Consider the following 14,324-nt stretch of genomic DNA (forward strand, 5'->3'; position numbering starts at 1 on the left):
GTACTTAACGGAGATGCTTAACAAAGGCCTATCTTTCTCATCAATTAAAGTCCATGCCTGTGCCATTTCGGCTCATTACAATACAGAGTCACCAATCGTCTCATCCTTTACTAAAGCAGTATCTTAGGGGAGCCAAAAATTTAAGGCGACCTAGAAGATCCACCACTGCCTGCATGGGACCTCAATTATGTGTTGGAAAAGCTCACCCTGCCTCCATTTGAACCAGCTGCTACCGCTGATATAAAGTTCTTATCATGGAAAACAGCTCTGCTACTAGCAATTACTTCAGCAAGAAGAGTTTCAGAGCTACAGGCTGTAGAGCCTTTTATTATATTTCACCCAGACAGAGGGTATCTTTGAGGACCAATCCTACTTTTATGCCTAAGGTGGTTTCCAGTGTGGCTCTTAACCAAACAATTCATCTGCCAACCTTTTATCCTAATCTGCAGAACCAAGGGGGAGAGAAATCTGCATTCCTTGGATGTACACAGACAGCTAAGATTCTACTTAAGCAGGACTATATCTCTAAGAAAAACTGAGCAATTACTAGTGACATATGCTGCAGGATCAGAAGGCAAGGCAGTATCAAAGCAGACATTTTCAAAGTGGATAAGCCACTGCATCCGTTTCTGCTACTTACACCATGGTAAACCTGTGCCCAAGGGCATTAGGTCTCATTCCACCAGAGCTGCAGCTACTTCAGCAGCCTTTCTAAGGGGAGTACCAACCAAGGACATTCTAGAGGCTGCTACTTGGAGTTCTGGTCACACCTTTACAAAGCATTATCATTTGCCTCTCTACTCTAAATCCAGGGCAGGCTTTGCCACTGCAGTTCTGCAGGGCCTTATAGCTGCTCCTAATGCTGTTTAGCTCCAGCCTCCCAACCATAGCTTTGGGAGTCTACCCAAATGTAATGACTGCAACAGTGAAACACGAAGAATATAGTAAAGTAAATGTAGATGTTCGAGTTGCAGTCCAGGTTACCCTCCCACCATCCCCCTGACATTCTGGAGTGTATATTTCCTTCACTATCTTCTACAACCTATGTGATGTATTTGCTTATAGATGAGGGTAAAGTTTATATTGATGCATGTATGTATGTATATATATCTATCTTTTTTGCTACCTTTTTGGGGGCACCTGATATCGGGGGCAAGAAAAACTAAAGAAAATGGCATCTGCTTCATGTTTTATACCCCTGATGACCTGACGTCATGGAAGAGGAGACAGCAACTGATGCAGGACCCAAGACTTTGGAATTCAGGCCGACTGAGGGCAACCTGCCAGCAGATTACCCAAATGTAATGACTGCAACAGTGAATACACTCGAACATCTACATTTATGGTAAGTGTACACAACTGTACTTTTTTATCCTGGAAATCAGTATTTCTAGTAGCCATCACCTCAGCTAGACGCATATCCGAGCTTCAGGCCTTGTGTATAAAACGCCCCTACATGGTCTTTCATAAAGACAGAGAATCACTCAGGACTTGACTCTTCCTTTCTGCCCAGAGTTATCTCAGAATTAACAATTAACCAGACAATTGACCTACCAGTCTTTTTTTCCACATACTCAAAGGAGAATATTCATTTGCTGGACGTGCATAGACAATTACGTTTTTATCTGAACAGAACTAAAACAGTACGTAAATCAGACCAGTTGTCGGTTTCCTATTCAGGTCCTAAATTGGGAAACTCTCTTTCTAAAATGATCTTATCTAAGTGGTTGTGAAACTGTATATCCTTTGTCTACCAACATAATAAAATTCCTCTACCGGAAAAAGTCTAAGGCCTCTGTAGATGATATCTGTGCAGCTGCAACTTGGGCTACCCCTCATACCTTTATCACTAATTACAAATTGAATTTGGTCTCCGGGGGAGAGCATAGTTTGGTTCAATGGTACTTAGGAACATCCTTCCATAAGGCCGTCCTAGGACACAAGGTAGCTAGGGACTCTGACCCATCAGTAAGGAGTGAATGAAGATGAACAACATTAGATAAAGAAGTTATGTTCTTGCCATAACATTCCATCTGTGTTGTTCATCTTTATTCATTCATTACATCCCACCCCCTTCCCCCCCAAGGGGCTCCTGGAGGTTCAGATTTGTTCCAAATCCCGCATTAGGGGACCTGCTCAGAAAAAGCCTCTGTTTTCTTTATGACAGGCAAACTCGATCTGAGGTAACAGGGAGAGGGGCACTATGGGTAAAGCTTACCTCAAGAGTTTTTTGGCTGGCACGAGCTTGTTATAAGGCCGACTCTTTTCTGAGGACGGAACCGACACCCATCAGTAATGAATGAATGAAGATGAACAACACAGATGGAACATTATGGTAAAAACATACCTTCTTTTTACATCAGCATCGTAACAGTTTACATAAATATGAAAATTGCAATATAATAAATAATTATATTAAGTGATTTTAAGATGTTTATCATATTGATCACTGCTGCAGTAGCCTTGGCTATACGAGTTATAGTCTGCACAGGATTTAACAACCAGACAGTTTCCAAAGCTTCAAGGGGACTTTCTGTGCACCCAAACCTTTATTCAACTTGAGCTGAGCTAACAAAATAGTTGTTTGGGTGCAAAACCCTTCAGACCTTTCCTGCTGCCAAACAGCACCCATCTTGGGAGCTTTAGAGAATTGATGGTTGACTACAGTAAACTCTCAGTTAACCGGCACCCATGGGGATTGGTAGATGCCAGATAACTGTAATTTCTGGTTGCTTGAGAGCTGATATTAAAAATAGGCCTGACTAATACTGTACCCTTTACTATACCATAAACACTGTATTGATTTGATTTTAATATTGAAAAACAGTAATTAAAAGCCTGGCTAGGGTGGGAATAGAAAGTCCAACACATGAACATTGAATTGTTCATACTGTACTGTATTTCTTTGATTTTTTTTTTTTTGCCGATTGCTTGAGAGTGCTGGTTGCTTGAGGTCTGGTTAACTGATACTTCTCTTCGGTGAGCAGATAAGTTCCCTTTAGGGGAAAAACCTTCAACTTATTTTTATGACTTTTAGTAACTTTCAAACAGGAGCATTTTTAATTTTGTGGGGAAAAATGACCAACTTTTTTAAAACTATTATTTCCTTTGGGGGAAGGAAGTTGTGTTGTTTTAATTGTGGGGCTAAGTGTTTAACTTGTTGTTTGGTGGAAAAAGTGACTTGTTTTTACTACTTACCTGTTTTACTAACTGTTGATCCTAGGCTTCCCCTGGCATCCGGCATCGTTTTCAGCTTTACCATGGAATAATCTACCAGTTCTTCATTCTACCAACCACAAAAAGAATAAAATTAATAAACAACCTTTGCCACCACATTGTGCTGCTGAAGTACCTCAGCCACAGATGAGTGAGACTGCTGTTGCCATTTTTGTTTTCTTAGACCATTCATCTTTTTCCTTGGTTTTCTGTGGTGCAGTTCAGGGGGCTACTGTGGAATGGGGTTAGACATGTCCTCTGCTGCTATTGGGAGTATCCTTGGTCTTTGGTCAAGGGAGAATTACTCTTGTTGGTTCTGAGAAAAGGAGCAAGGAACAACTCTCTGCCTAACTACCTAACAAGACTGGGTTGCTTGTCCTTAGGGAAGATTTACCTGGCAAAATGAGTTGAAGTAAAATCTTAGAACGTATGTTTTCCCCTCTCTCCGCTACTTTAGACAGGAGTGATTTATTTGGCTTGGTTCAGGCGCTTGACCTTTCAAGTTCAGTTGTTTCTGGCAAAAAATAAAGGGATTCTTTATTTTCTAAACAGGTTCAAGATTTTGAACCACAAAATAATTATGATTCTGCTGATGCCACTGGAATTATGTTGAATTTTGCTCGGTTTCATACTTAAAACCGCCCTGAGGATGTTAACACTGAAAGTTTGACTTCTCCCTTAAACAGTGAGTTGGTGTTTGGACCTTATGCTGCAGTGATCTTTAAAAAGTGTGATATTAGAGAGAGAAACTGATTCAAGGGAAAAAAATTTTCAGCCTTCCTTCCTCCACTTTTGTTATGAGGTTTAATGCTAACTCTGCAACCTTTTTCAAATAAATTAAACACAGCAAGCTCCTTGTATACAAACGTTTAGAAAGCAGTGTCAGGGAGTTTCAAAAAAGAAAGGAACCCTCCCCCCAATGAATGACAGTCTAGTAAGTCTGAATTACTATCTACAAGCCCCCCCCCCTTTCCCACCTTGGTGCACCTTTACTCCTTCCAGGAAGTCTCAACACCAGTTTCTCTCTTTGACAGATCATAGTTTCAGACAAGTAGGTTCTGAAAGTAACATCAAATTTACAGATGGCAGTAGGACCAGTTCTCTCATTTTCAAGGGATTCCACCTCATCAGACAAATCAAACTTCTCTTTTCCCTTCTGTCATTCAGCATCTGCTGACTCAAAGGGTGATAGAAGTAGTCCTGTAAAAGAGATGTTGGTTGTCATAAATGCTGTCAATTCCCTCAACTGTCTGTGGTTCCCAAGACTTTTACAAGTGTTTACAGACAACACAGCAGTAATGTAGTACATAAACAAACAAGGAGAACCAGCTCCTAACCTGTGTGCAGACTAGTTTGATATCCTCGGATATAGCTTTGCAGCACAGTCTCACTATGCAGGCATCTTGAATACTATCAGAGCAAAAACTTGTGACAGATAAGCTAACCAAAACAAGGACAGAGCATCACTAATGGAAATTTAATCAAGGGTCTTCCCGGAATTGATCCAGCTGTGGAGAACATCTCAAATAGATCTTTTTGCCTCCATTCACAGCAGTCATTTGGCAAAATTCTGCTCCTTGACTCAATGCAAGAAGGCATGGAAATCAGACTCTTTTTGCACTGATATCCAGGGTCAATCTGAAGATTCTAAAGGACTCTCCAAAAATCATTGCCCTAATAACAGTGGTTTTCCCTTCTATCGGAAACGGCCACAGGTAACTACCACAACCTTCTTCACAAACTGGACCTACTTACACAGGGCTTGGAGTGTTTGATACATCCTGACCCCAAACATTTGCAACAAACTGTTTGGATGATAGAATCTTCGTACCTTTTAGGCACCTATTTTCTGAGGACATGCAGATGGTATTAATGGAGACAAGAAAACCTGTTACTAGAAAATCATATGTTAGTAAATGGGCGAGATGTTTTAGTTGGTGCCAAGACAAGAATGATCAGGCTAGTGTCATTTGGTTCTACGTTATTTGTTTGAATATTTATCCAGTAGATGGACTTAGCTTGAAATTTTTTCAGCAGTTGTGAAGCTTGCCATTATACAGGCATAGTGCATACACTGTCGTAACGTACACTAGCTTGTGTGTTCAGAGTCCTTTCCAATTATTAGAAGTGTATTTAGTTTCTTCAGAGAGTTAAAGCAGTTTGATCAATTAGCATAGAACAATAGCTAGGTCATCTCGGTGCCCTGTGCAGTTCCCTCAACTGGTATCCCCTCAACTGAGAGTCTTCTGCCATAGAACTTTAGCAAACTGCTTTCTTCAGTTAAATCAGCACACACTGAGAAGTTCAGCAATATCTGGAAGTGCAGTATATGTCATTGATTTATGAATTATTGGTATCCTTGTGGCTTTATAGAACAGTGCCAGTATTGCACTCCTGCACGATTCAAGTCTGTCAATCATGGCCCATAACATCTTGCTCCTGAAACAACCACGCCCTAGTTATGCTTCTGAGTTATCCGTTTCTGTGTATAGGGACTATTAGTAGATGCATCCGTGCATTGTCTACTGCAACTTCTATTCCTTTACTTTTCTAAGTGCCTGTAAACTTAACAAGCTGTCTAATAATTAAGATGAAAATGCATTTGTTATCCTTTTCAAAATACTTGTGTAATTTGATCTAATGCATTGTTTGAGTTACTGCTTTAAATGTTTAGTTTGATTTGTTAGTGTACTTCTGTTGCTAAAGCAGACAAGGAAAAGTGTGATTTATAAACAAAATCTGTTCTGTTTAGAGGTCAAATATTCATATATTTGCACATAACGTTTCTGTTTCAGCTCAAGTTGAGAGCCTTAAAAAGAAATGCGATGCTTTGCAAACAGAATGTGTAGCCCTGCAAAAAGAAAATTCTAACCTAATAGAAAATCTTCAAAGGCAGGAAAAAGAGTTGCTCAAGTAAGTGATATCATTCTAGAAGGATTTCAGGATGCTGTTAGAAAATACTTCCGTCAGTATGTTATGTTGAATTTCTTCATAAACATAGGAAAGCTTCTTTCTTAACTCTATACTCATTGACAAACTGTTGATTTGTTTGGATTATACATTGTTGAATGCAGTTAGATATTAGATTAGATTACTTTTTTTCAGCATCAACAGTCCAAAACTTGCAAAGGCCTGAATGTATTTCAGATGTGATTACTGTCAATTAATGTGACTCCCCATAGCTGTTTCTTTAGTTGGAGTGGTAGTTATTTCTCTGGTTTCTGCGAGCATTGCAGGGATCTTAGAAGCTCGTTACTCTGTCATTCCTGGAAATGTGCAAACCAAACTTTTCAGTGTAGTTTTCATGCTGCATCACTTTGTGTTTAGGGTTTAAGCAAGCAGATAGGAAAATAGTGGTCACTGTTTCAGTTCAAAGGATATGTCTGGAGACATCCAGGAGCCAACATGCTGTCATACAGTAACAGAAACAGTATGTTTTTAGTGTCAGTTTTGCAAGTTATTTTTTTCTTGCCAAAATGAGTCTTGCAAGGAAGAGTTTTTTTTTATGTTGCCTTACACGCATGCACAAACTGAACCCAGTGGGGCAGTAAGATGGAGTGCAGGAGAGTATACATACGTATTTATATCTTTGCCTTTGTATAGTTCTTGCCAGGAAAACTAAATACATTGGTAGATGGACTAAGCAGAAACCTCATGGACCTACACGAGTGGAAACTGGAACCAAGGATTTTCAACATGTTGACAAGCAAATGGGGGGAGTCCAGAAATAGACCTATTTGCCTCCCCGCAGAATCAATTGGACAAATTTTGCACAAGGACATAAGACAAGCAATCTTGGAAAGTGGATGCTCTATCCTTCAGCTGGAAAAAACTATCAGTTTATGCCTTTCGTCCTCTGCCTCTGCTCTCCAAGGTACTACTAAAGATCAAACAGGACAAGCCAAGGACAATTTTAATTGCACCAGACTGACCACACCAACACTGGTACCCCCTCTTGCGCAGTGTGTCACGCTTGGCCCCATGGCACCTGCCACAGACTCCTTCCCTATTATCTCAGCAGGAGAACCAGATTCTGCACCCTCAGCTGCAAACCCTGAACCTAGCAGCCTGGCTAATTACCTAATCTCTCCTTTACTTACTCCTCAGTAAATCAGTGATGGATATCATTTTAGAGGCTAGGAGGCCTAGCACTAGAAAATCTTATGCTACAAAATGGAAAAGATTTTGTACCTGGAACCAATCTCAAGGATGAGCGCAGCAGTGCCCAATTTACCTCAGAATCTACAATATTTGACTGAGATGTTTCATAAGGGCTTGTCCTTTTCCTCCATCAAAATTCATGCCACAGCCATTTCAGCTTATTATAGCACAGAGCCTCCCCTCTTCTCTCACCCACTGCTCAAGCAGTTCCTCAGAGGGGCCAAAAATTTAAGGCCACCCAGGAGAACTCCAACTCCAGCCTGGGACCTTAACTTTTTCTTGGAGAAACTCACACTTCCTCCTTTCGAGCCAGCTGCTACTGCAGATTTAAAATCCCTTTCCTGGACAACAGCTTTCCTTTTAGCTATCACTTCTGCAAGAAGGATATCTGAATTACAGGCCTTTATGGCAGTGGTGCCTTTCATCATCTTTCATGCAGACAGGGTGTCCCTCAGAACCCTCCTTCATGCCCAAGGTGGTATCCAATGTGGCTCTTAGTCAGTCCATTCATTTGCCTGCCTTCTTTCCTAACCCACAGAACAAAGGGGAACTGATGCTGCACTCCTTAGATGTGCACAGGCAATTTAGATTCTACTTGGGCAGGACTAAACCTCAAAGGAAATCTGAACAACTGCTGGTGGCATTTGCTGCAGGGACAGAGGGGAAAGCCATTTCAAAGCAAACCATTTCTAAGTGGATAGCCCATTGCATTCATTTCTGCTATAAGCACCATGGAAAACCTGTCCCACAGGGCATCAGACCCCATTTAACCAGGGCTGCATCTACCTCTACAGCCTTTTTTAGGGGCGTCCCTACAAGGGACATCTTAGAAGGTTCTACCTGGAGTTCCGTACATACTTTCACCAAGCATTATCATTTGCCAATTTTCTCTAAATCCAGAGCTGGTTTTGCCACTGCAGTCTTGCAGGACCTTATAGCCGGTCCTAATTCTATTTAAATTCCTCCTCCCAACCTTAGCTCTCGGAATCTACCCAAATGTAATGACTGCAACAGTGAAACATTAAGAACATAGTACAGTTGTGTACACTTACCATAAATGTAGATGTTCGAGTCTATTCACTGTTGCAGTCCTGGTTACCCTCCCGCCAGACCCCTTTCTTCTTTTGGCTATACCTCTACTCTCACTTACTATGCTCAAAAAGCTTTTTTGCTGTATTGCATTTTTGTTGGAGGTATATCCTTATGTTATAGATTTAATTGCTTCCCATTAGGAGGGCACCTGACATCTGGGGCAAGAAAAACTGATGTAATGGCGTCAGCTGCATGTTTTATGCCCCTGACGACCTGAGTCATGGAAGAAGGGACAGCAACCGACGCAGGACCCAAGACGTGGTTAATCAGGCCAACTGAGGGCTACTGCAAGCAGATAACCCAAATGTAATGACTGCAACAGTGAATACACTCGAACATCTACATTTATGGTAAGTGTACACAACTATACTTTCCTCCTTGGGTCCTTACCTTGGTTCTCCAGGCCTTAGTTGCTCCCTCCTTCAAATCTGCTGATGCTGCAGGTTCAAAGTTCTTATCCTGGAAGACGGCCTTCCTAGTGGCCATTATGTTGGCTAGGAGGGTTTCTGAGCTTCAAGCCTCGTCTGCCATGCCCACTTATAGGTTCATAGGTAGGTACTAGGCTATCAGCCCTGTGGCCTATACAAGCCCAGCCAAAAAGGTACCCTGGCTTTTGCCACCCAAGAAAATTATGTTCCTGTGCCACTGTCGAGCAGAGCCACAGAGGTGATCCCCAGAGTGAATTTCCTATTTCCCATCCATTCATCAAGATTTTTCCTGAGTGCTAATGAGGAGCTTTGTTTGATATAGATAGGTCATTTATTCCAGAGTATGGGAAGTCTCTGGGACAGGAATCTATCCCTCTGGCATGTTTTGTTTATTGTGGTGACAAGGTTTAGGTCCCTAGAGCGTGTAGCTCGGAGGGATTGGGATTTCTTTAAGTGGAGAATGTCCAACAGCTCTGGGCTTTGACATAGCTTTGTATGTTAGGCAGAGATCACCTCTGAGTAGGCGATATGCAACGAAATAAAGCTGGAGTTTTTTGAGACAGTCTGCGTAGGGCATCTGTTTGAGGCCGGTAATCCTCTTTGTGAGGTATTTCTGCAGCCTTTCCAGTTGTAGATGTCTTGTGAGGTACATACCAAAATGGGCGTTGTACTCTATAATGGGTCTAATGAGTGATGAGTAGAGGGGAACAATGACCTCTTTTTTTCTGGATGAGAAACCTTTTGTGATGAGGTGTGCCACGTAGAAGGATTTCCTGACTACTGTGGTGATGTGATTATCAAAGGAGAGACTGCTGTCCACCTGTGTCCCAAGATCTCTTATCACACTTTCGGTGTTAAGTATACTACCGTCTATGTTGTAGTTCATGGGTGCAGAGTTTTTACCAAAGGGGATGACAATGCACTTTTTGGCATTGAGCTTGAGGCCATGGCTTTGACAGCAGGCATCTGTCTCAGTGAGGCCCTTTTGTAGGATGTCCACATCGTTAGGAGTTTCGATTATGGCTCCTAGTTTGCCGTCATCTGCGAACTTCGTTAGCCAAAGACCTTCTGTGTTAGCCTTTGCTTCAGAGAAGTAGATGCCAAACAGGAGAGGACCCAGGATTGAACCCTGTGGTACTCCACTTGTCACTGGTCTGAAGTCAGATTTTGAGTCTGCTACTTTCACAGTGTGGGTTCTGTCAGTGAGCCAGTTGGCAACGTATCTTGTGACATAGGGATTTATACCTAGTTTAGTGAGTTTATCTATAATTCCAGAGTGGGGTAATGGTGTCGAAAGCCTTGGCAAGATCTAGATAGGCTGTGTGAACCACCTTACCCTTGTCTATGGCTTTGGTGACTGCTTCAAAGAAGTCTATCAGGTTTAGGAGACATGGTCTGCCTTTTACAAACCCGAACTGGGTGGGTTCCAGAGTTTGGAGATTACCAATGTTTTTGTTTATAAGTTCCATGATTATACGTTCCATGGCCTTGCAGACCAGGCTCATCAGGCTAATGGGGCGGTAGTTCCCGAAGTCTGTGGTGGCTCCCCCCTTGTGGAGTGGGATAACCGTCGCTGTGCGCCATTCAGCATGCACAAAGCCTGAGGTGAGGCTATGACTGAACATGGTACTTAGGTGGGGTGCCAATTCATTCTGTAGTTCGTGCAGAACGCAGCCTGGGCTGTTGTCTGGTCCCATGGATGCTGTGTTCTTGGCTTTGGAGAGTGTGGTTTTTACCTGTGCAGCCGTGATTACAGGAACTTTGCATTCTTCCGGTATAGAGATGGGCTCTTTAGGGGGTGATGGGGGGGGGGGTAAAGTTAGCACTGAACCTATCTGCCAGGATGTTGGGAATATCAGTTGGGTCTGTATATTTAGTGGCATTGTGCTGTAATGCAGAGCAGATCTGAGTGTTGCCATTGAGATTCTTGACATAGCTATAGAATGCTTTGTGGGTTGTCTTTAGAATCAGTGGCAATTTTTTTTCGTAACTAGCTTTGGAGGATTTTATCAGGGATTGCAGCTTCTTACTGAGGCTGACCAGGGAGCTCCTCCATTCATGGGATTTTACTCTCTTTTGCAACAGTTTCTTCCTTCCGTTGTACAGTTTGTTTATGGCAGGGCACCACCAGATTGGCTTCCTTTTTTTGGAGGATAGCATCTTGGTTCTGTTTGGGATGGCACGATCCATGCACTCATGTAACTGCTTATAAAGTGCAATTGTGTAGGATTCAGTAGTCGTAACTGTATTGTCCATCTGCATGGGTGTCATGAAGTTCACCACTTCTGTCTTAAGAAGCATGAAGTTGGCTTTGGAGAAATTTTTTACCATGGTTTCCTTAATGGGGGGTGGGGGGCAGGATGTGGATATCTAGGGTAATTAGCTTATAGTCTGATCAGACCAATGAGGCATTGACTTCAGGTGTGGAACACCGGTCACTCATGTTGGTAATGACTAGGTCTAGGATATTGTTGCCCCTGGTGGGGGTGTGGATAAGTTGATCCAGGGCATTGGAGTTTATGAATTCCAGAAAGCGTTGAGCGAAGGAGTTGGTACAGGAGTAGTTTTCCCAGTTAATGGTGGTGTAGTTGAAATCGCCCATTATTAGGGTGTTTGGTTGAACCCTAATATTTTCCAGTGCATCAAGAAAAGAGGAATGGGAATCCTGGGGCATGGTGGGTGATCTGTAGCAAGCTACAATTTGGATTGCAGTTTTGCCCAGAGTTAGTTGCACTTGGATAACCTCGGCTGCATTATGCTGAGCAACTTAGCTTGGAGGTGTGGATATCCTTAATGAATATGGACACACCTCCGCCTTTGGTGTTCCAGTCCGGGTTAGATGGCCGAAAAGTGTGGTATGAATTATAACCTGGTAGTGCATGGGATGCTCTCTGAAGCCTTGAACCAGGTCTCAGTCACTGCACAGATATCTATGTTCTCCATTTTAAGGAGTGCCTTGAGTGACTGCATTTTCAGATTTGGACTTCTAGCATTGAGTCGCATCACCCTCAGTTTTTGCTTGCCAGTTCCTATTACGGTGGTGAGTTTGTCATTTGAACCTTGCCTAAAAAGGCACTATAGTGGCGGTAAGAACCTTAGCCAGTATCCGGAATCTGAGGGGGTGACAGGTGCAGGCCATCTCTGGCAAAGCATCGTGGTCTGTCTACCATGTCATCCCAGGCAGATGGATACTGGATCCCTTTAGAATGGCACCAGAAGCTTAGCCAATTGTTGAAGTCAATCATTTTGTCCTTGTACTGCGGCATCATTCTGGGTGATGGCAGAATGCTACTCAGGGCTAGGGTCATACCTGCTTAGGCTACAAGATCGGAGAGCTCTTCTATGTCTCTTTTCATGTAGTCCAGGGAGGTACATCTCAGGTTGTTCACATCAACATGGACATTGACAGAGTCATATTTGTACTTGTTGTGGAGTGACCTGAATGCGTGGGTTATGTTCATAGGTTCATACTAGGCTATCTGCCCTGGGGCAATTATAAGCCTAGCCCGATTCTGTATGGCTTACGCCACCCCTTGATTTGAGTATGCTGTGCCCTTTTAAAAGGTTTAGTTTACTGTGCCTCTGTCTAATAGTGACACGGGAGTAATCCCTGGGGCAAACCTACGCTCCCTCATCCACTTATCGAGATATTTCTTGAAGAGATTCAGTGAGGTGCTCTGCCTCACATGAACTGGAATTCTATTCCAGAGCGAAGGGAGCCTCTGGGTTATGAACCTGTCTCTCCAGTAAGTTCTATTTATTTCTGTGCTGAGGTTCAAGTCCCTCGAGCATGTGGCTCAAGGGATTTAGATTTACTGAGGTGGAGCATGTCCATTAATTCTGGATTTGACATAGCTTTGTATGTCAGGCATAGATCGCCTCGAAGTAGGCAGTATGCAACTGAGTAGAGCATGAGTTTTTTTAACCGAGCAGCATATGGCATCTGTTTGAGACCCTTGATCCTCTTGGTGAGATACTTTTGGGGTCTTTCTAATTGCTGAAGGTGTCGGGTAAGGTACATCCCAAAAGGGGCATTGTATTCTATGATGGGCCTGATGAGGGATGAATAAAGGGGCACGATTACCTCTCTTGATCTAGATGTGAAACCCTTCGTGATGAGGGGGGCTATGTAGAAGGCCTTTCTAACCACTTTGGCAATGTGGTTTTCAAAGGAGAGATTGCTATCAACTTGGGTCCCCAGGTCCCTGATAACTTTCTGTGTACTTAATGGGTTTCCGCCTATGTGGTAATTTGTGGGCACATTGTTTTTGCCAAAGGGTATGACTATACATTTTTTGGCATTTAGCTTTAAACCATGGCGCTGGCACCAGTTATCTGTCTCTGTGAGACCTTTTTGAAGGATGTTTGTGTCAGCTGGAGAGTTGATTATGGCGCCCAGTTTGCATTCGTCTGCGAACTTGGTGAGCCATAGTCCTCCCACGTTTGCCTGTACCTCAGAAAAGTATATACCGAACAAGAGTGGTCCCAGGACAGAACCCTGTGGGACGCCACTTGTGACCGGTTTGAGTCTGACATGGCTCCAGCGACTCTTACTCTGCGGGTTCGGTCTTTGAGCCAGTTTGCAACCCATCTTGTGACATAGGGGTTTATATTTAAGCTGGATAGCTTATCTATGATGCCCGAGTGGGGTATTGTGTCAAATGCCTTTGCAAGGACCAGATAGGCTGTGTGGACTACCTTCCCTTCATCTATGGCTTTGGTGACTGTTTCAAAGAAGTCAACCAGGTTCAAAAGGCAGGATCTGCCCTTGACAAAGCCGAACTGGGTAGGATAATAGTGTCTGTAGGTCCCCAATGTCTTTGTTTATGAGCTCCATGATGATCCTCTCCATAGCCTTGCAGACTAAGCTAGTCAGGCTTATGGGGCGATAGTTTCCAGGGTCCGTAGAGGCTCCACCTTTGTGGAGTGGGACCACTGTTGCTGTACGCCATTCTGTGGGCACATATCCTGTAGTGAGGCTGAGATTGTATAGCTGTTTTACTTGAGGGATTAGTTCCTCTTATAGTTCATGTAGGACGCAACCTGGGATGCCATCTGGTCCCATGGAAGCAGTGTTTTTTGCTTTGGAGAGGGCAGCCTTCACCTGAGCATCTGAGATGTTTGGGAGGCAGCCCTCTGCCAGGATAGATACTTGCTCTTTTGGGGGGGGGGGTGGAGAAGTTTGCACTGAACCTGTCTGCCAGGATATTGGCGATGTCTGTGGGTTCAGTGTATTTTTTGTCGTTTAGAATCAACTCGGAACAAGTCTGGGAGTTGCATCTCAAGTTTCTAACATAACTGAAAAAAGCCTTATGATTGTCTTTGGTGTCCTGTGCAATTTTTCTCTCGAAGCTGGCCTTGGAGGATTTTATGAGGGATCGTAATTTTTTGCTAGTACTGATCAGAGATGCCTTCCCTATTAGGGAT

The 14,324-nt window shown here is 43.1% G+C and overlaps 1 protein-coding gene across 10 annotated transcripts in view; it reads left to right on the forward strand.

The window, feature by feature from the left end:
* Positions 1-14,324, forward strand: part of LOC122807767 (sarcolemma associated protein) — a 2,306,558-nt gene that overhangs the window by 1,917,980 nt on the left and 374,254 nt on the right. For all 10 annotated transcript variants that reach the window (XM_044078786.1, XM_044078776.1, XM_044078778.1 and 7 more), the window contains one exon: positions 6,012-6,129. In XM_044078786.1, the coding sequence (XP_043934721.1) occupies positions 6,012-6,129 (118 nt within the window). The remainder of the gene's footprint in view (positions 1-6,011; positions 6,130-14,324) is intronic.

Source organism: Protopterus annectens, chromosome 7.part1, assembly GCF_019279795.1.
Source record: "Protopterus annectens isolate FY-2018-M chromosome 7.part1, PAN1.0, whole genome shotgun sequence".
NCBI lineage: Eukaryota > Metazoa > Chordata > Ceratodontiformes > Protopteridae > Protopterus > Protopterus annectens.